Source organism: Alosa sapidissima, chromosome 10 (genome assembly GCF_018492685.1).
Source record: "Alosa sapidissima isolate fAloSap1 chromosome 10, fAloSap1.pri, whole genome shotgun sequence".
Lineage (NCBI taxonomy): Eukaryota > Metazoa > Chordata > Actinopteri > Clupeiformes > Clupeidae > Alosa > Alosa sapidissima.
Window position 1 is genome coordinate 2,119,822 of NC_055966.1, and position 22,731 is coordinate 2,142,552.

Sequence of the window (22,731 nt, forward strand, 5' to 3'; positions counted from 1 at the left end):
AGTAAGTTACATGGCTATAATATGAGACTACCCTGAATGATTTAATACGATGTTGTTTGGCATGATTATTATCGTAAGTTACGTGTTGTGAAGAGACTACTTCGACTGTGTTAGCTAATTGACAAACGTTAGCCACGAAGCATATTTAATTAGCATAAAGTTTCCAAGTCTGCTAACGTTACCAACCAGCTTCTGGTATGCTAATTGTAGTTCGTTGTAAAAGTTGGTTTTGTTTCTGTTCAGCAGTTCCTTCCCAGTGAATACAGAACTATGTTTTTATGAGTCTGTATTTGTGTAGATTTAACATTAACAGTAGCTAATATTAGTGGAATGACACCTGCTAATCTGCTTGAAGCTGAACGAAATGGCAGGCAGAATATTCGTTGATATCACGAAGGGTATGTCTCTGGGTGGACTTTTAAAATCTGTCTGGATAAAAATAAATAAATAAATAAAAGCAGATACATACCTTCCGAAATCACCTGATTTCCATTGCATGTTGACAGCTGCTGGACTTGACGGTTGAAAGAATATGCCTGCCTGCCTGACGATTTTTTTTTTCTCAACCTTCAAATAACTATGCAGCTGTGTTGAAGTCACCCTGGTGCTGGGTAGTGTACTCCACGTTAGGTGGAGGACAGGAGGGAGCACAGCCCTAAACTATCAACCCAGCAGTGATAAACTATCAACCCAGCTTGGGTTACAGAAATGACCCAATATGAGTAAAAACAACCAAACAAAATGACCCAACAGCCTCAACCCAGCGTTTGGGTTGAAAAAATAACCCAGCATTTTTTAGAGTGTATCCTCACCCTAACTAATCATTAGTGCATGTGTATGTGTTAAATAATGGAAATATTACTTCATCAACAAAATATTATTGCATAATTTATTAAGTATTAACAATAATTTATAAACATATTTTAGATATAGGCTTATTATGAACAGACCATTTATAACTGTGTGTACAAATACTTTATTTATGAGAATTAACATAGGAGCAATGCTTTACAAATGATGAACAAAGCATTTTGTAATAGCTTGCAACTGGTTTATAATGGGAAATTAAGATTGCCCTTTATCTGGAAATGACAACAAAATATAATGATGTAATGATTTTCCAAATAAATGATAATGTTATTCATGTTTGACTATCTTTGACAGATAATGAAGGAGTGGGCAGATGCAGATAGCCAATCCAAACACTTGCCTAAGTCTGAACGTCAAGCTTTGAATGAGGTACAGAACACCAGTAGAGCGCAGTAAAGTGAAGTGGTAACACTTTTCAGCTCAGTAATAGTATCAGTAAAGCTGGTGCGTTGGGCCCGTTTTACCACCTCCAACATACATTTCTTTCTGTGAACAGAAAGCCCTGTCATCCACTATCCCTTACATAGTACATTGTGACATTATACATATCTGTCAATATCCACAACCAATCAATTGTATTTAATGACAGTGAAAAAAAATACTGCTGAGCTCTAACTTTCACCACTACATCTTTTGTAGCTGAAAACCTTTTTCTTCCTCCTTCATTACTTCAGTCTTGCTCTATGTCTCTGTCAGCACTTCCAGTCTGTCCTGCAGACTTTAGAGGAACAGGTGGCCGGTGAGCGCCAGAGGCTTGTTGAGACCCATTTGGTTCGTGTTGTAGCCAGTCTCAATAACAATCGGCGTTTGGCCCTCGAGAACTACGTCGCCGCAGTGCAAAGTGAAAACCCCCAGGTGAGAGTGTGGGTCTCTGGGGAAATGAGGCTTTTTTCATGACCTAAGTTAAATACAAATTCACATTTATTATACTTAAACTTTTTAGCCAGAGAGTGTGCTACAAGCTTTGAAACACTACATGGCAGCAGAACAAAAAGATCGGAAACATACACTGAGGCACTACCAGCATATTGAAGTTGTTGATCCACAGAGAGCAGAACAGATGAAGTTCCAGGTGAGAATCCATTTGTTTTATTGTCCCGTCTATCTGTTTTTGTACACTGGAAAAGAACAAAAATCTAACCAAGTGTTATTAATCTCATAAGATCAAAAAATCTAGTTGGTATTGTTTTCAGTCTAAAGACACTTAACGCTGTCTTGTAAGATCATTAGACATAGCCTAATTTAAGAAGAGTTTGGCTTATTCTATGACGTTTCATCCTGAAAACAAGCAAATTTGTCCTAAAAACAAGCAAATTTGGCTGCCAGTGCGTTGAGCAAATTTGTCTTGATAAGACTCCTTAAAATAAGTCAAAGTCTTCTTACATTAAGTCAAAATCTATCTATCAAGATATCTTTCAAGAGAGTGCTAGGTAAGTCTCTAAAACTATATCAAATAGATGTTTTGATCTTAATATAAAATTAATAACACTTGGTTAGATTTTATATTTGCAGTGTATTCACAAAGTCAATTCAGGTGTTATCATTAATGTTAAACCATATTCTTGTTAGGTCTACACCCACTTGCATGTAATTGAGGAGCGAGTTAACCAAAGCCTGGCTCTGCTTTACAAAGTTCCTGCTTTGGCCGAGGAGCTTCATCAAGAAATTGGTAAGCCACTAAATGTTATTACTTACATAAAATTGCCTAAATAAGACAAAAAAATATGGGAAACTGGAATGGTGCTCAGCCCAGAGATTGCATACCTCTTAGTTGGGTCATCTACTGTATAACAGTTCCGTGACCATGGAGAGTGAAGGTTCGTTTCTCACTAGATTTGTCATCTATAAAGGTTAAAGAAAAAAATTAGCCGGGGTGCCCCTCACAAAAATGTGGGGAAATTTTGGAGCTCTATATCCAAAATGGCTACCGACAGCCAAACTGGAAATTAACTTTTTAATGGTATTGCCTAGCCTGGGTTTTCCCATGCTGCCTTACGCGCGCAATTTTATTCACGCTGCTAGGCAGCCTGGATTTTATGGACTTCGTTTTCACCTCAACGAAGGAACCAATCACTGAACGGAGAGAGGGCAGCAATACGATGACGACACCGAAGCCGTTATGTGCTATGTACAGACGCATTTGATAGACATTCGGAGCACCCAATAAACGGCTCTGGGCATTCCTAAACCACGTTTCAAATACGAGAAAATGAATGTCTAGTTCCCAGACCCCATCTCAATGAGATGTGGTCTGACGATAGCCAGGCTAGGTATTGCCCACAGTGCTGCATAATACATGGTATCTGAGACTCTTTGTGTCAAGAAATTCATAAATGAAGTAGATTTATTGATTTGACCTATTTCTGACCTTCAAATTTAAGATGGCCACCAACTTTTGGCTATTTTTGGCTACAGCGACCCTTGGCTGCCCGAAAAGGGTTCCGACTATTACTTTTAAAACCACATGAGCTACAAATACAAACGTGATGTCTTTTTCAGCTTAATTGATCATGGGAAACACATAGGAATGTTTATATTTATGACCCCGTATACTGTATCTAGACCTCTTAGTCCTCCAATTCCAATATGGCCGCTGTCCAAAAAAGCAGTTTTGACTGTGGTATGGGACCTTACACCCCATTGTTTTCGCCAATTTATCTACAAACACCAAATTTGGCACAGATGCAGCTGAGGGCATACTGAAATGATTTAGCCAGGGCGCCCGAGCCAGTGATCCCTGAGACCAAGATGGCTGCCAAATCCAATATGGCGGCCACCTGAAAAGGGATTTGACTGCATTTTTTGAACCAGATGAGACACAAATGTAAAGTTGATAAATATTTCATCTTTTCTGACTATGGGAAACACAACAAATATTTATATTTATGATTGGTCCCCAAATCCAATCTGCCTACTGTCCGAAAAAGGGTTTTGACTGCAACTTATGAACCAAATAAGCTACAGATGAAAACTTAATGTCTATTTATTTTATTTTTTACCATGACAAACACAGGGGAATGCTTTTTTGATTGCCTATGTTTAGACCCCCAGTTAGAAAGCAACTACCTGATTCATACTTTCCCAATATTCCCACCAATTTTCTAATTGTAGGGAAGGCATATATGAGGGACAGTCAGAATTCCAGCATAGATTTGGGTAACATATTGCAAATATTGAAAATACTAGTTTATTAGTAGTCATTAAAAACTTACTAAGGCTGATTCATTACTGTGGTGAGCTCTGAAGCCAGACTGATATAATTATTGGATTTGGTTCATATACTGTATAAGAAGGCACCAATTTGTTTGGACACTATTTTTTCTAGTATTTTTGACATGAAAGGGAGATTAAATATAGGCCTATAGTTGGCCAGGTTGTTAGGGTCAAGGCTAGGTTTTTTGAGGGATGGCTTAAAGGTCCAGTATGTAGGAAATAATGGAAAATAAACTGTAACCATTCCAAAAATGATCACCATATGTTGTCAGAGAGTGAGGAAACACAAATTGAAGTAATGGCTTATTTGACAACATTACTCTAACCCGTGAAATCCTGTAAAACCCATGAAAAAAAATCAGTTACGGGGCGGAATCTCTTGGAATTTTCGTTTATGTTTTGAACGATTAATTCTAGAATAGCGTATTAATAATGGGCTAGCGCATCCTCCTATTTGGGTTGCCAAATTAGCAAAGGCCAACTGTCAACAGCTGTCAGTTGTAGTCATGAACGCCTATAAGAGGCAGGCAAATTTCCAAAATTAAAACAAGAAACAAATTAAGTGGACATCGGAGGAGCTTCCTGAGATGGTGATGTCTTCGTCAAACGAAGAATATCAAGTCTGACGCAGAGCTGGCCATATTTCTCCACAACAGGTAGCCTATGCTAAACTTCATCTGCATCGCTAACTTCAGCTACATATGTTACGTTGGTTAGAGAGGTATTTTTTGTTTTCACTGTTTCCGTAATGTGTAGCTGGGTCATGGTTGGAGAAACGTTAAAGCAGCTGCAGGTCAACTAACGTTAGCTAAGTCTTCATTACATCTGGCAACCCAGAAGAGGCTCGCGTCTGGTAGTCTTGAGAACGTTCACCAGTGTTTTGATTTTGGCCAACAGAACGTTCGGTAACAATCCTACAAATCGCACCTTTAATAACAGATAACTGAAACAACTGTGGTACATGCCCTGATAGCAATTCATTATTTATAATCTGGAGCAAAACATTATTCAGGAAAAGGAGAGCAGTCTTAAGAAGATGGGTAGGAATAGGGTCTAGTAGACTAGTTGTAGATTTTGATAAGGAAATTGTGGAAGTAAGGTCTAATATGTCGATAGGTGTAAATGAGATTAAATGTTGTTCGAGGTCTTATCTGTGATTCTTAAGTCAGAGAAGGAAGGTGCCGCACAATCCGAGTAAATGAAAAAAACGTTTAATAGGCGATAATGTTTCGGCCTACAGTGGGCATCGCTTTCAAATGACCACTTCATTTGCGCATTACGCGGCGTGAAGCTGCGAGAAGCTTTAGTACCACTTTCAGCCACTGTGCGTCGCTCTGCCACTGTACATCGCTCTGCCTGCCGTCCCTTACATAATTGTTGCCGAGAGTAATCCCAGCCTACGAATTCAATAACAAAATAAATCATGCATATTTAAACATTACCTCGATTTAGGCTACTTGGGTATGGCTTAAGGCTTGACTACACGAAAATCGAAATCGAAATTTGCTGTCTACATTATTGTCAGTGTTGGGGTTAACGCAACTACGCAAATCAAAACAGTGGTGTGATAATTGAGCCAGTAGAGAAATAACTGTTCAGAATTCATCTGTAGCCTTGGGTAGGCTTCTGCAGAAAACAATGTTGTTGCCGATTTAATACTATCTGGCGACGTTTTTAACAGGCTACGCAATAGAGGCTTAGACAACTATGACCCACGTTTTGGTTTCGTAAATTAATTTGCCCTACTTCTTGACTGCAATGTAGTCAATTGACTGCTTGACATGTCATTTTTATTTTTCTGTACGATAAACAATTACATCTGCTTTATGCCGCAGAATTACATTCATATTTGGCTGACTGCAGACGCGCCACTTCCCTCCCCATATTCCAATATTAAGATAGTATAAAATGCTTTTTGTATAGGCTACTATCATAAAAAAAAAATAGTTAAAACGAATAGCTATTTGCAATTTGACAAAACACTGGTCCTCATTTTGCGAATGCGAGGACGATATGAGCCTGTTGCATTTAGTTAGATGTCCGAGTCACACATAATGTTTGAAAACCACTGGCTCGTAATCACAATAATTTAACACACGACAGTTGGATAACCTACTTCATCATGTCCCCATGCCTACATTTTTGTGAGTAGCATAGAGATCGTTAAAAACAATAAAGTATGGCTCTCCGTTTGGGACATCGAAAACTTTTTTTAATTTTTAATAGACTACCGTCGAAGATGCTGACTTGCAAAAGCCTCGGGATAACACGTTATCTCCACTATCATCAGTCATGCCCCTTGATCAAAGTGGGGAATGAAATAAAAGTTTGATAACCACTGGCTTAACAAGTTACCTGCAGTCCATAACACAGAATCTATTGCAATATTCTGATGATCGGCGATGATATCGGCAAATGTTTGTTTTCCAAAGTAAGAATTTCACTTCACCATGCACCTTCGACAATACCTGGCCTACCTGGTATCATTACAAACATTATTCTGTGTCCTAAAACTGGCATATTTTATGGCATTGTGTCATGTAAGTTCGTTGCAAAATCTAGAGAAATGTGTGAGGTGGTCAGCGGGGGACAATTGAGACACACATTGGATTGTGTTATTACTTGAACATTCCACACTATCCACAGCTGTGGTAGGCCTATCAGGGGCAGGACGATTACTGTCAGCGCAGGCTTTATATAAAATTCTTCAACAGAAGGCCTCAAATGTTGTCTTGTTTGTGGAGCGCTTTGCTTCGCTTCTGTAATTTCGGCTTCATTGAAAATGAGGGCTTCCCTCAATGACCCTCCGAGAATAAATAAAGGTTGAATGAATGAATGAATGCAGGCTTGCCCAAAATAAAGGCATGTGGTTTGCGCAGCCTACAGTAAATAACAGACCCGCCAGAATGTGCGTTATGATGCTTTTTTACGAGCAAGATGTTTTTGGTACCCTACGCACACTGCATGTTCTTAAATAACAATGATCATCAATATTCGACCATTAATTTGGGTAAATGGGCAAGCGTGACCACCTTGATTGGCTGATTGGCTGATGATTGTAACGCGGGCATGATTCCAAACACCCTTATGATGATGAGTGACAGGTCTCAGAATGCGTGCGCTACACAAGGACGGAAGATGATGAATAACTGGGGCCGTAGGCTATTCACAAAGGCTTTTATCTTACTACTAGGAGTAGGCTACTCCTAAATCGCACTTAAAGATTTTAGATTGGAGTTTTCTCTTAAAAGTTATTCACAAAGCCTTTCAGACAACTCCTAAACTAGGAGTGAGTCTTCGTGGCTATGGATGACGTCATTACTCATGCACGAGCTTGACTGAAGTGACCACCTTGATTGGCTGACGATTGTAACGCGGGAATTCCAAACACCTCTCTTCCGATGATGACTGACAGGTGACAGGTCGGAGAATGCGTGCACTACACAAGTAGTGTGAAGGACGGAAGATGATTAATAACTGAATAAAAAGGCCTAGCCTAAATGAATAAAGAGTAAGGCAAAACAAATAGCTTAATAGCCTAATGAAACATAGGCCTATGGATTGATGCAGTAGCCTACCTTTGCAACATTATTAAATTAATCTGTCACCATATCCCTAGGCTACGTTTGCAAAGAGGAGAACATTTTAATTTGATTCACAATGAAACGTTACATTTCATTTCCATGTTAACAATGAGTAGTTTGTGTTGTTGTTGGTGGCGTTATTGCATCCCTTTTATGAATGCAAAATTGTTCCCTCGCAATTGGAAGCTCCTGTTGCGCATAGGCTATTTCAAAACATCGCAACGTAAAATGCCACAAAAAAGCTGTTTATGAATAGGTCTTAGTGAGTTAGGAGTCCTCTCGACTTAAGCTGTCCCAGACTTAGGTGCTACTTTTAGGTCTAAAATGCTTCGTGAATTACTTTTTGTGAAAAAATTAGGAGTCCTAAAGTTAGGAGTGACACGCCCATTATTTTTAGGAGTTGCTCCTAAATTCGCCAGTTAGGAGCTACTTTTAGCCTTAAAATTCTTTGTGAATATGGCCCCTGAATAAAAAGGCCTAGCCTAAATGAATCAAGGCAAAACAAATAGCCTAGTAGCCCAATGAAACATACGGATTGATGTAGTATCTTGTAACATTATTAAATTATTCTGTTACTATGCCTACGTTTGCAAAAGAGAACATTTTAATTTGATTCACAATAATGTTACATTTAATTTACATGTTGACAATGATTAGCCTAGTTTTGGTTGTTGTTGGCGGCGTTATTGCATGTTAGTTATGCCTACAATGCAAAATTGCTTCCTCGCGATTGGAAGCTCCTGTAGCTGCATAGGATTTCAAAACCGCAGGTTTGTGAATAGGTCTGTGAGTAAGGAGTCCTCTTGACTTCTTTTAAGCTGTCAGAGGTGGGAAGGTGTGATTTTTTGGGGGAAGGGCCGGATTAACTGGGCACAATTGTCTGATGGCCCCCCTTCCCCCCAGCCAACGTGAATCGGGTGGTTAGTTAATAGGCCTATCGTGAAGATTTTTCCTGCCATCTAAGGCACGAGCGCATCTGTGAGGCCAAGCCTCACCAAGTAGCTCGTTTGTTTACAACTAACATTCCATTTAATTAAACTGCTTTATAGGCTATGCCGAAATAGTTTTCAACATTTTGAATATTAGTGTCGGGTGAATTGAAATGTTCTCAAAGTAGCCTTATGGCTGAAAGCTGCTTGGGACACAAACGCGCTAAGGAGTAATTTTGGCTTTGTCAGAACTGAAGAGCTGTGGAAGGCACGGCACGGTATGCCTAATGAAAATAAATTAACGCAACGCAACACAACACAACACAGACCCCGCTTCTCTCGCGTCAGTCACTGGCATGAACGAAACACAGAACCCGCTTCTCTCACGGCAGTCACTGACAGTAACCTAGAATAAATGCATGGGGAAAAACACTTCCCCATGACAAAGACATCGTAAAACACTGAAAGTTAATATTTTGTCACTAGCAACATTCATCTGTCCTTTGTCAAATGTATTATGTTCCAAGTAGCCTACCCTATGCGTAATTCTGCTTCATAAAGTTGAACAAATACATTTGCTTATTTCACAGAAAAATCTAAATAGCCAGTCTACAGTGCAGAGTTGGTAAGTTATGGTAGGCCAACTTGCAGTGAACATACAAAGAGGGGAAATTATTTCTCTTGCAGCTGAGTAGCCTCAGGTGCGCACGTAGACATAAGGCCGAACATGCAAGCGCCAATGAATCATGCTCTCACGGCAATCGCGCCGTTAAACTTAAATAGGTTAACATCACTCTAAGTTCGCCTTCAAGCAAGGAAAACGATGATTTGAAGACATCTGTTTCGTTGGAAGGGCAAGGGGTAGCAACAGGGCAACACAGAGACAGGCCCGATGGCAGGGCTGTTATGAGAGTATTAAAATATAGGATATTCTACGGGAAAACATTAAAACGGCAAGACAGCGGGGAAAGTTAAAATACGTGATAAACACGGAAAAAGTTGGCATGCATTGTTTCGGTCCCCGTGCACAGGAATTATTTGTCATACTATTAATCACATATGATTATTTGTGAAATTGTGCAAACAGGCGCAACACATTTGAAAAAGAAGGACTGGTAGCATGCAAGCTCACGGGAAAGATTGATTTAAGAATGTTATCACAAAGTGTGTGGTTGTGGCGCAGGCGGAAGACAATTGGCAGGGGAGGGTCATGTCTTTTTTTAACAATTCTGTCGGAGGGTCATTGAACAATTTCTAGCAGGCAAGAGAGGGTCATGCAACTTTCAACTGAAGCACTCAAAATTCCTCCGGTGGCCCCTTCAATAAATAACGATCAGTCCCTAGATTGCTGCTGGGCTATATGTCTTGGTTCTGTTAACAACTTATTGTCAAACGCATAGCCTATCTCGCGGTTGCATCCATTACAAACAAACATGCAATGTGAATGTCTGGGATTGGGGAGAGCACTAAATGCTCTACTGAATAAGCACGAAGTCAAACCTTTAAATGAAAAACACTCTTTAATAATCCAAAAAAATAAACCGCTAATGAAGTAAACTTGTGACCATCAAAAATCGTTTATCGCTCGTAACTCCGTGATACCAGGACGTAACAGGAAGGCATTTGGCTGAGCAACGGAGGTTAATATGCTCCATGTTTTGTCCAAATGATGACTGTCTATCATCGTTGCACTCGGAGAAAACCGGAATGTTTCATTCGTCCCCGTTTCAATCGTCCCGGTTGTACCTACTCAAAACGCAGATAGAACCTTATTATTCTAAGGTAGCGAAATAGCGTTCAGCATGATTCATGCCCAATTAATTCCCCCTGTTAAAGTGTTCGCCTTTGTAGTTTGGTTTCGTGATAGCCTATGATAAACGGCTTATGGCCAAATATGTGAAAACGTTAAAATACAGTAGGCGATAAACCCGGAAAAAAGTTGACAGTGATTTTTTCATAATCACTTTGGAGGGTCATAGAAAAATGTATTGCTGGCGAGGGAGGGTCACGTCTTTTTGGACTAATGCTCCCCAAACTTAAGCCCCTTAAATAAATAACGAACAGTCCCTAATGAAGTAAACTTGTGACCATCAAAAATCGTTTATCGCCTGTAGGCCTAACTCCGTGATAACAGGACTTAACAGGAAGGCATTTGGCTGAGCAACGGAGGTTAATACTCTATATTTTGTCCAAATGATGTCTGTCTATCATCGTTGCACTCGGAGAAAACCAGAATGTTTAATTTGTCCTGCGTCTCTACAGCTGCAAACGGGATTCACTCGCAGTTGACCAAATATTTCTTTATTAGGGCAGGCATATTTCTGGCTATTACATTATTTCTAAACCAGTCTGCTAAAGTCTGTAGTGAAGTCTGTGTAGGGTTTTCCAGGCTCCATTTCTTTTTACGAGACACCCTGCTCACTTGAGCCATCTACCGGTTGTTTGGGTTGTTGCAGCGTCTCACTGGAAAAATACAAATTAAAGTCGCGTGATACCGCGTGATCCCACGCGCGGACCGCGAGTGAAGCTGGCCAATTCGAAGCACTGCCCACTGTACAAGGCCTTCATCAGATCACATGTATAGTGCATTCAGACAAAACAGACTTATCGTAAACCAATTCTAAAACAACAATGTTTTTTAACACTTCAAAATAACATTCTAAATTAACCTTACATTCAGTAGCCATAGGTGTGTAGATTTGAACAAAATCTAGTTTGGTTCTTTTACTGCCTGAAATATCCAATTCTGTTTACCTTGCTTGGAGTTTAGTGCTGGGCTGATGGGTGCTTATTCCCAACCTTTCTCACAGCACATCAACGGTTAGCCCGAGAATTCTCGTCAGCAATTCAAAATTCCACTGGAGCTCCAAGCAGATTTGTACACGCAGCCTTACAACACTGTTTACAGCTCTTCGAGTCACGATAAAATTTAATTTTTGGTACATAGCTAATTTAGATAAACGTATGGTGTGGGTGTGTTTCTTTAGGAATCCGCCGTCTTGGTTTGTATAGAAATGAATATTAAGTGACACATACACGTAAGAGGTCATACGACATACGTGACGGTTGGTAATATGTCACGTTCCTATATGTAGCTTAGGCTCAGACTCATTAATTGTCAAATCAAGTCATGTCATATTTATTTATATAGCACACTTAAACGCAATGTTATTGACCCAAGGTGCTCAGAAATAAAATAAACAGTAATAAAAACAAAAAATAAAGACATAAATGACAAAAAATAAAAATAAATAAATGAAAATACAAAATAATAATAATAATAATAATAATAATAATAAACAGATTATGATTGTAGATAAAAACTAGACTGCATTTCCGGCGGGAACTGCGAAAGTGTGCTTGCCCTGGTCCAGTCACCAACGTGAGCAGACAGTGGCATACGCTATGCTGAACCTGGTTTGATCCAAGCATTCTAGCAGTGCCTTTCAGTGTTGGAGCAGTGGCAATATCTCTAAAGCTCTAGGAGAGGGCTATTCAATTATTGGCTTGCGGGGTGAATGCGGTTCGTTGGCTTTTACCTGTGGCCTGCCTTCGAATTTAGCTTCTATGACTAAAATCAAATCAATAAAATAAAACAACAGCAGTGATTGGCTGCAAAAATAAATAATGTCACGCGTCTTGCACCTCTGAAACTGGGCTATCAGGTAACCTAGAGAAAAATGTGAAATTATGAAATATGACTAAGGCATTAAAATGCTGCTCGTTTGTCAGGATACTTTTTCACTGATTTATTTAAAAAATATGAGCTATGAGTGTGAATGTTATATATTCCATCCCCTAATTCTGTTTTACTTTTTGTGTGGCCCATAACGACCCAGTGGATCATGAAAATGTGCCAAAATTCACATTCCTTGCTTGTTGTTGGTACATTAATTGCCACTTATCTGAGATGTAAGAGTTCAGTATAGGTTTAAGGTCTGGGCCAGGGATTTGACATTCTGTGACTTCTTCATTGAGGGCTTGCTTAGCAGCACTGTCCGCTTTCTCATTTCCCCTCAGACCAACATGGCCTGGGACCCAGCAAAAAACTACACTCAAGTTCTGGTTCTTTAGACGTTCTAGTTGATCAAGCTCAGCTTTGGTTGTACTTTTTGCGTGACATTAAAGCCTACTGGAAAGATTTTTAATTGCAATTTAATTGAATGCAATTTACTTTTACGATTAAATAAAATAAATTTATCCCTCTCACCCATAGTTTTCTATTTATTTACAAATGTACATAGGCCTACTGTAATTACATTTATACATAGTTATTCTACTGATCTTTATACTATTCATCCTGCACATAGACTTATTCTTACTACTCTTATAATGTTGTTTCTGCACTACAATGACACTGCACATAGCTGTATGTTATGTACATATCTGTTATATTGAATATCCATATTTATTCTGTTTTATTATATTCTGTTAATACACTGCATATATCTATATTATTATTTCTACTATTATAATGTTACTACTACATACATTATTCTACTTATTGTATGAGATAACTGCTAATACACTGCACATATTTATATTTAATTCATATTACTCTAAACCACCTTCTGTAAATCAACTGTATACTACTGTCTGGATGTTTTGAAATGCGTCTAACAATCACGAGGGAACAATTTTGCATTGTAGGCATAACTAAGGGATGCAGTAACACCACCAACAACAACCAAAACTAGCCTACTCATTGTTTACATGTACATTTAATGTACCGTTTCATTGTGAATCAAATTAAAAGATTCTCCTCTTTGCAAACGTTGGCATAGGCATATGGTGACAGATTAATTTAATAATGTTGCTGCGTGAATCACGGTAAGCGCGAATGAAGTGGCCACTTCTTAATAGGAGTCACTGTATGGAAGTAGGCTAAGTAAAATAGAGATGTTTAAAATAGGATAAAGTTAGGATATGCCCGCTTGACAACGGCAGAGATAACTGGCCTTTGGCCATAGCAACCATCCATTTAGAACGACTGGCCTTCATAGTCAAAGTCAAAGTCAAAGTCAGCTTTATTGTCAATTTCTTCACATGTTCCAGACATACAAAGAGATCGAAATTACGTTTCTCACTATCCCACGGTGAAGACAAGACATATTTTGCCAATTTAGGTCCACAGACAAACATAACATTCAAGTAAACAAAAAAGTAAGTAAATAAGTAAATAAGAGGGCACATATAATAATGAAAAAATAAGAGCAGCAAAATTTGGTTGAAATTGTGCATAGACAGTCAATAAAATACTAGTGCAAAGTCAGGCCAATAAAAGGCTTGGGTAGTTCTGTTTGACCTAAGTAAGAAAGAAAGTGGCATAGTGGTGCAAGTTATGTAAGAGCAGCAGAAGTGTTGTGTTTTCAGGACAACAACACCAAGTTGTAAAGTGTACAAGTGTGCAAGTGGAGTAGTGCAGGTGGCCATTTTGGGTCCAATGTCCAGGATGTTATGTAGCTGAGGGTGGAGGGGGGAGAGGAGGGAGAGAGTTCAGCATCCTTACAGCTTGGTGTATGAAGCTGTTGGTGAGTCTGGTAGTGCGGGAGCGCAGGCTTCTGTACCTCTTCCCAGAGGGCAGTAGATCAAACACTTGCATCACTCACAATTTTGGTCGCCTTGCGGGTGAGGTGGGTGGTGTAAATGTCCTTCAGGGAGGGGAGTGAAGCACCAATAATCCTTCCAGCTGTGTTCACTATGCGCTGCAGGGCTTTCCTGTTGTATTCAGTGCAGCTTCCGCCCCACACAGCGATACAGCTGGAGAGGATGCTCTCAATGGTGCCTCGGTAGAATGTGGTCATGATGGCTGGTGGAGCACTTGCTCGCCTGAGTTTCCGCAGGAAGTACAGGCGGCGCTGAGCTCTCTTCGCCAGTGATGCAGTGTTGGTGGTCCAGGAGTGGTCTTCACTGATGTGCACCCCCAGGAATTTGGTGCTGCTCGCTCTCTCCACCACAGCACCGTCGATGGTCAGTGGCAGGTGTTGGGTGTGACCTCTCCGGAAGTCAACAACAATCTCTTTGGTCTTGCTGACGTTCAGCAGGAGGTTGTTGTCCCTGCACCACGTGGTCAGATGGTCGACCTCCAACCTGTATTGAGTCTCGTCGCCCTTAGTGATGAGACCCACCAGAGTTGTGTCGTCAGCAAATTTCACTATGTGATTGTTGCTGTAGGTTGCAGTGCAGTCATGCGTCAGCAGGGTGAAGAGCAGCGGACTGAGCACGCAGCCTTGGGGGGCCCCTGTGCTCAGTGTGATGCTGCTTGAGGTATTGTTGCCAACACGTACTACTTGGGGCCTCTGACAGAGGAAGTCCAGTAGCCAGTTGCAGAGGTAGGTACTGAGTCCCAGTTTGTCAAGTTTGCAGATGAGTTGTTGAGCAACCAAGGATCTTAGCTGTGATTCATGTAGCTACAGTATGCATACAATGTGATGCAAAGTATAGAAACGTGATGAAATATACAGAGACAGGTCAAGAAATATAGTGCAATGTAGACAGTAGTATACAGTTGATTTACAGAAGGTGGTTTAGAGTAATATGAATTAAATATAAATATGTGCAGTGTATTAGCAGTTATCTCATACAATAGTAGAATAATGTATGTAGTAGTAGAATATAATAAGTAGAATAATGTATGTAGTAGTAACATTATAATAGTAGAAATAATAATATAGATATATGCAGTGTATTAACAGAATATAATAAAACAGAATAAATAGGGATATTCAATATGACAAATATATAACAGATATGTACATACAGAGGGTCCCAGTTAAAAATTGACACTTCATTCACGATCATGGTGAATGGTGAAATGTAAGTACAACTGCAGCCGCTTGGGGGCAGCATAGTCCGCTGTGGAGTTCCACGGTCGAACCAGACGGCGCATTCGACAGCAAGGGCTGTGATTGGCCGAGTTTTCAGTGCGTTTCTCTGTGTTTTTAGCAGCCCCTGCAACATGCTAGTCCACTGTAGCCTAAGCCTTGTACATAATGTTAAACATAGTTTTGGATTCAGTGGCAAGATTTCTTGATTGTACAGTGTCTGTCTCTCAGTAATGTTTTAAAATGAGAGCTTCGTCAGCTGGCAGTAGGCTACTTTGTCGGTAGTCATGAGAAGTTCGCTTGCTAACAGAACATAAATATGCTGCCCAGAAACCTTGTGAATAGTTCTGATTTTTTTTACTACACTAACGAGGTTGAAATATAGACTTTGCCTACAGCATCTCCTTAACAGTAATGTTAACAAAATGACAGCATTCATATGACAAAGAAAAACGAATTCGGTCACTCAAGACTGTGCCACAGCAACCAGTGTAGGCTACAGTCCTACCCAATAGGCCTACTCGAAGCAGATAGCGTTGTCTGACGGTCGAGTGGGTTAATGCACGTATTTCCAGAACAGGTCTGCAACTTTCAGGTAGTTCTGAGTTCGAATCTAGGCAGGAGCAGAGCCATATAAAGGCCTAGGCCTATTGTTATAATTTTTTGCAAGGTGTTGCTCCTGGCAATACTTGTTTATAATACGTTTGGTGATTAATTGATAGCTGTTTTTGGGACACGTTAAACGTTCTTTATAATGAGCGCATCCGGGGAGTAAAACGACTGTTACGCGCTGTTACAACTGTAGGCTACAATGATTGCAATACAAAAATATGCGCGTGTTAGTTTAGTTAGTTTTGTGATGTTTTGCACTTTTGCCTCATGTGTTTTCAGGTTTGAGGGCTTTTTTGGCAAGATTGACCTTGGTTAGACTCTGCATATGTTATTTCTCCGTATGGAAAATAAAGTCAATTTTCGACACACGTCTGTTATTAGTTAAATAACAAGTGTTGCTTGTTAAAACATGTGACTAGTGAAACTCAAATGATTTTAGAAATATTTAGCCAAAGCCAAAAAGAGAAGGAGAGACGCCGGTGCAGCTCAGATGTCTTCTTAATTTTCTTTATTCTTTAGTAAAAGGTGCAGAACATTATTAAACTTTGACTAACGTTTCGATGTTCGTTAGTCAAAAACATCGACACATCGAAATGTTAGTCAAAGTTTAATAATGTTCTGCAGCTTTTACTGAAGAATAAAGAAAATTAAGAAGACATCTGAGCTGCACCGGCGTCTCTCCTCTCTAAAATATCTGTCCTGGCCTGGTTGCAACGGATTGTGGCCAAACGACAGAAGCGCGGAGAACCCTCCTTTGTCTTCCAAAAAGTGTTACTTTGTGCCCCGCGCTCCCCCACTGCTTGTGAAAGAAGGGGATGGGGGAGGGGGGCTTAACGTGAAAAAGCTTAATGTCACAAAACGGAAACGAGTCGTTTTAGGCTACAGGCCTTCATAATGGTAGGCTACAGGAAGTGGGGGGAGGGTATGGGATGACCAGAGCCGTCATCTATCGTCTTTCCAGGCACACAGCTCGTTATAAAGCCTATCGACTGCCTTAACAGATAGGCTTTGCTCTTGGGTTTGGCCTTACAGCGAACTCAATGCTCTTGTTGCTTGCAGTTAGTTAAATAAAGCGATGCAGATTACATTATTTATTTCTGATTAATTGCGTCTTTTGATGTATGTTGCAACATTTGCTTGTTAGGCTGGGCTACTGTCAATGTCCTGTACAGGTCAATGTTCAACAATTGCTGGTGTAGGCCTAGGCTATTAATCAATTAGGGACTGTTCGTTATTTATTTAATTAAGGGGCTACCGGAGGAGTTTTGGGAGCGTTAGTCAAAAAAGACGTGACCCTCCCTCGCCAGCAAGAATTGTTTCTATGACCCTCCAAAGTGATTGAGAAAAAACGCATGATCCTCCCCAGTCCCAACAATGTATTGATGCCTTAGGCTACTGGGTCAATTTGGGAGCTTGCATGCTACGACTCCTTCCTTGAAATGCCTTGAAAAGGCTGTCGTTTGCACAATTTCACAAATAATCACCGGGACCGAAACAAACCTGTCAACTTTTCCCGGGTTTATCGCGTATTTTAACTTTTTCCTCGCTGTCTTAGGGAGCTGCAGGGCCGTCGCAAGGGGATGCGAGGCCCTGTGCCAACTTGACAGATGCAAGGCCCTTTTCACTTACGTGCATGAAATCATGCGATAGCTTACTTTACACATAGCCAAGGCCACCGTCGGTGTATTTTAATAGTAGCCTAGTCTAATAAGCTACACCAGCTTGCCTTTAAGAGGGGAAATTCAATTGTATAGCCTATAACATTAGCTGAGTCACATATTTGGCCATATGGTGTTTATCATAGGCTACATCACGAAACCAAATAGTGTAACAAAGGCGAACACTTTAACAGGGGGAATTCATTGGGCATGAATCATTGTGCTGAACGGTATTTGTCAATGAGCAGAAACACACACGACATTCAAACTATTGATAAGATGTACTGGTCTGTATCTATAGGCTAACATTGGACAAATAAATGACACTGACTCGCCATATCCTGACTCAGGAAAAAAAAAAAATTCTTGCTTTGCCGCAAACTCAGCAATGAAATCATAGGCCAGTTTGCAGGTAGCCTAACGTCTTTTTCATAGAAGGGAGAGCCCAGTCTCTCCTGTGACATGGAGGTGCGCAAATATTTTTTAATAGCCTGTTCAACTTCGAAAAGCTTCGTTCACCCGATGCCAGTCACTGATCGCAATTTTAAAGTTCGGAAAGCTTCATCTTTTTAAGTTTTAAGTGCAGTGGCACCTATCTGCCCCCTTTGGAATTATATCTCGAGCCTATTATAAGGTCCAGTGCGTTATGTCCTGGGATTCGGATGTGCTCAAAAAGAAAAGAAAAAACACTTTTTTATAGATGGTTATGAGGAGCAATGTGAGAGAGAAATTTGATGATCATTGATCGTTGTTTTGGGACGTTAAGCCTTTTCCATAGGCGTCAGTGAAGGAGATTGAAGAATGACCATTTTTTTTTATACGAAAATATTTCTTAACTACAAAAACTCAGTGTCTAAAAACTCAGTGTCATTCAGACTCAACCCTCTTGTTGTTTTATTATCTTTTTCGTTGTCGTTTGAACGTTGGCAAGCAGGCATGTTGCGGTTGCAATTTAAGTGAAATTTCTACAGTAGGCCTACAACATGCTGTTAGGCTGGGCTACTGTCAATGTACTTGTACAGGTAAATGTTCAACAATTGCTGGTGTACAGGTTATATAATCAATTAGCTAAATCATTTGTCCAGCTGTTTAAACATTTTTTCGTGCTACATTCAAACGCAAAAGGTGCTTTGATATATTTTTCGTTTGAACGTCGGCAAGCAGTCATGCTTTGGTTGCAATGAATGAGGATAATTGCTTTTTTTTTGCATTATTTTGAATATGACTCGCTCCAGTCTCAACAGCACGTACTTTTCCCACACGCTTAGTTCTAACACACATAGGCCTATCCCCTCTCGCTTTCTCTCTCTCCATCCCTGCACACGGTGCTTTCTTAAAGGAGCTGCACCATTTTACAACAATTGCATCTACATTTTCATATTAGAATGTTTTGTCAAGTGTAAGCTTAAACTACCGTGATCAATTGAAGTTCCCGTGCCCCCGCTGCGTCATGGAAGCAGTAAGTCAGTCGCATCAAAAATAGTAGTGGCACCCAAGTGACACCTTGTGGTTGTTTGTGTCAACTGCAGTTTGTGCCATTTCTGCTGAGAAAATGGGGATCGTGATTCATGAAGGAACCCGTCCAAACTTAACGGGGACCCACTGTAACATACAGCTATGTGCAGTGTGGAAACAGTGTCATTGTAGTACAGAAACAACATTATAAGAGTAGTAAGAATAAGTTTATGTGCAGGATGAATAGTATAAAGATCAGTAGAATAACTATGTATAAATGTAATTACAGTAGGCCTATGTACATTTGTAAATAAATAGAAAACTATGGGTGAGAGGGATTTAATTAAAAATCTTTCCAGTAACTTTCCTGGAGTCCCCAGTTCATATACAAAATTTGGTATCGATATGTGACAGTGTTCCTGAGATATGGACGACTTCCTGTTTCGGAGCTTCGCCACCGATTTTGTTTGGCTGTGACGGGCAAACGCTTTCGAAAATCAAAAATCCTTCCGGTAACTTTTGTGAGGCTTGGTCTAAGGATAATGTACGTCAAGTTTCGTGGCGTTCGGATCAAATTTGTGACCTGTGAAAATTTAGTTTCGCTTTCTGTTCAATCCAATATGGCGGACGAACGGCACGCCCACCTGACGTCATCTTCGCGACCAACTTACACCGGTACTGACCGGACGTTTTAAAGTTGGAACGGTGTCTCTGTCTCAAAGGGCCTAGGCGCTAGAGCTGACAAAAAATTAGGGAGACGGGAAAAATAATAATGTGCTTATGTGCATATGTTTCTTTGTTCCAGTAAGAAGCCTAGCTGCTGCATTTTGGACTAATTGAAGTCTAGCAAGGGTAGATTGGTTCAGACCTAAATACAGAGTTACAATAGTCCAGCCTAGATGTAACAAAAGCATGGATTACAGTTTCTAAGTCAGTATATGAAAGCCAGGGCTTTAATTTAGCTATTTGACTTAGTTGAAAAAAGCTTCCCTTAACCACACTACTGACTTGCTTATTGAAATTCAAAGAGGAATCTAGGAAAACGCCTAGATTTCTGACCTCACTGTGGCAATTTACAGCCAGTGGCCCAAGTGCATTTCTTATCTTAGGAACAGAGCTGAGTGGACCAAAAATAATTATCTCTGTTTTCTTTTCATTTAATTGTAAGAAGTTTGCAGCCATCCAACTCTTTATGTCATTAAAGCAGTTAAACAGGCTTTCCAAGGTGCAGGAACTATCGGCTGTTAATGGCATAATGATGGGATCAATTAGTCAGCTGATTACTATCCAAGACGAAACCCCATCGAATTGAGGATCAGATAGGTCGGCCCCAGGGTAGATCTCGTGATGGTCTGTAATAATAATAATAAAAGTACAATATGTTCAAAAATTCATGTAGAACAAGACATTACAGTTTCCGTCCTTAAATAACATCATAAATAACATCTTTATCTCATCTAAAAAAACATAGTCAGAGAAAACATCTACTCTACTATTTTTACCTACATAACATTTACCACATGGACAGGTACGTAAATGACTGATCTGGTGTTGCAAGATATAATTCCTCTGATTCGGATTTCCTTACCTGTGTGTGGGTGTTTAAAACTAGTGCAACGGTATGTGAAATTACATTGGCTGCAAGTACCACAGTGGCGATTGCCCTCAGGTATAGGGGCAAGTAATATTTGAGGTGGAGAATCCGATGGGGGGAGGTACGAATGAACCAACTGGTCCCTAAGGTTTCTCCCTCTTTTATATACCACTAGGGGAGGCACTTTGAAATTTGTATGAAGTTCCGAATCTGACTTCAATATATGCCAATGTTTATTAATTATAGATTTTATTCTTTCTGAACTTTTGCAATATTCCGTTGAGAAAATAATAAGTTCGTTAGATGTCTTTCTGACTTTATTTCTCAATAAATAAAGTCTTATGATCACATTGATTTTAGTAGCACCCTCATTCAAGACAGATTGTTTATAGCCTCTATCTCTGAAATTATCTGTCAATAACTTCATATTTCTATTAAAATCCTCTGGTAACTGGTAAATATGTTTTACTCTGCACAATTGACTAAAAGGAAGACTATTCTTTAAGTGAAGGGGGTGATCTGAGTGTTTCTTGCGGTAAGTTTCCTATAAAGGTCTGTGTACAGGCGTTCACCATCACGAATAATCCACAAATCCAAAAAACATATTTGTCTTACATCATAATCCATAGTAAATTACAGATACTCTGATCAACCATTTAAATATGAAAAAAAAAAACATTCATTTAGGGAGCCCTTAAAAATGCAAAAGATATCATCTAAATACCTCTTCCATAAAAAAGGTTGTTTTTAAAATAATGATCAGAATGAATATATTTCTCTTCAAATAAACCCAAATATAAGTTAGAAAACGATGGAGAAAAGGAACTACCCATAGGTACTCCTCGTTTTTGGATGTAAAAGGTTCTCTCAAATATCCAATAATTGTATTGCAAAATTAAGTTTGATAATTCCAAAATGCATTTTTTTGAGGGATGGGACATAAAGTCTTGTAGAAAATACCTCCCTCATGTGGGATGGAAGTATACATAGCATTAATGTCAAATGAGACTAAATACATTTCCGCTGGGTTAATTGATTCAATGATGTTGACAAAATGTCCTGTGTCTTTAGTAAAAGAGGGTAGACTTTCAGTTATAGGTCTAATGATGTGGTCTACAAAAGTGGACAGATTGGAGGTCAGGGAGCCAATGTTAGATACTATAGGTCTACCTGCTGGTTGTTCAATACTCTTATGTATTTTGGGTAGAGTATAAAAAGTAGGAATAATCGGATGTTCAACTTTAAGGTAATCAAGTTCTTTTCTAGATACCTCGCCTTGTTTCCATAAATCATCCAAAGTTTCAAAAAAGTTTTTGGCACATTTAAACTCTTGCGTAGGATTATCTGAGAGTTGATGGTAAAATTCTATGTCTGACAATTAGCGTAAACATTCTTTCACATAATCAGTTTTATTTAACACAACTGTGGCTCCACCTGTCAGCTGGCTTTATAACAATCAAATCATCTTTTTTCAAATCATCCAAAGCATTTTGTTCTTCTTTCGTCAGATTGTTATATCTAGCTTTTTAATTTTCCTTCAAAAACATATCAACCTCTTGTTCTACAAGTCTACAGTAAGTCTGAATGGAATTATTACGATTTATAGAGGGTACAAACATGCTTTTACCTCGAAAATGTTTCTTAGGGTTTTCATCAGGACATTGAGATTCTAATAGTAGGGCGTCATCTTCTGATTTTCCTATTTGTCCACCAAAAAAATCCCTTAAACATATATTCCTAAAAAACTTAAAAAGGTCTACTTTCACATCAAAGTCTTTTATATGATTAGTTGGTACAAATGATCTGTGATTCTATTATGTTTTTGCTATCGTTCAGCAATGGAGTATGAATATTTGGTGAGACTGGTTATTAATCTTATCTCTAATTGTTTTAATTTTGTCATTGAAAAAGTTCATGAAGTCATTACTGTTTAGGCTTATAGGGATAGATTGGGTAACTTCGTTATGGCTCTTCGTCAGGCGGTAAAGGGTA

General features: G+C 39.5%; 1 protein-coding gene across 2 annotated transcripts in view; it reads left to right on the forward strand.

Annotated features, from left to right (window-relative positions):
* aplp1 (amyloid beta (A4) precursor-like protein 1) overlaps nt 1-22,731 on the forward strand; it is a 152,001-nt gene that overhangs the window by 92,127 nt on the left and 37,143 nt on the right. For both annotated transcript variants that reach the window (XM_042107504.1, XM_042107505.1), the window contains exons 8-11: nt 1,165-1,239; nt 1,567-1,725; nt 1,814-1,942; nt 2,440-2,539. In XM_042107504.1, the coding sequence (XP_041963438.1) occupies nt 1,165-1,239; nt 1,567-1,725; nt 1,814-1,942; nt 2,440-2,539 (463 nt within the window). The remainder of the gene's footprint in view (nt 1-1,164; nt 1,240-1,566; nt 1,726-1,813; nt 1,943-2,439; nt 2,540-22,731) is intronic.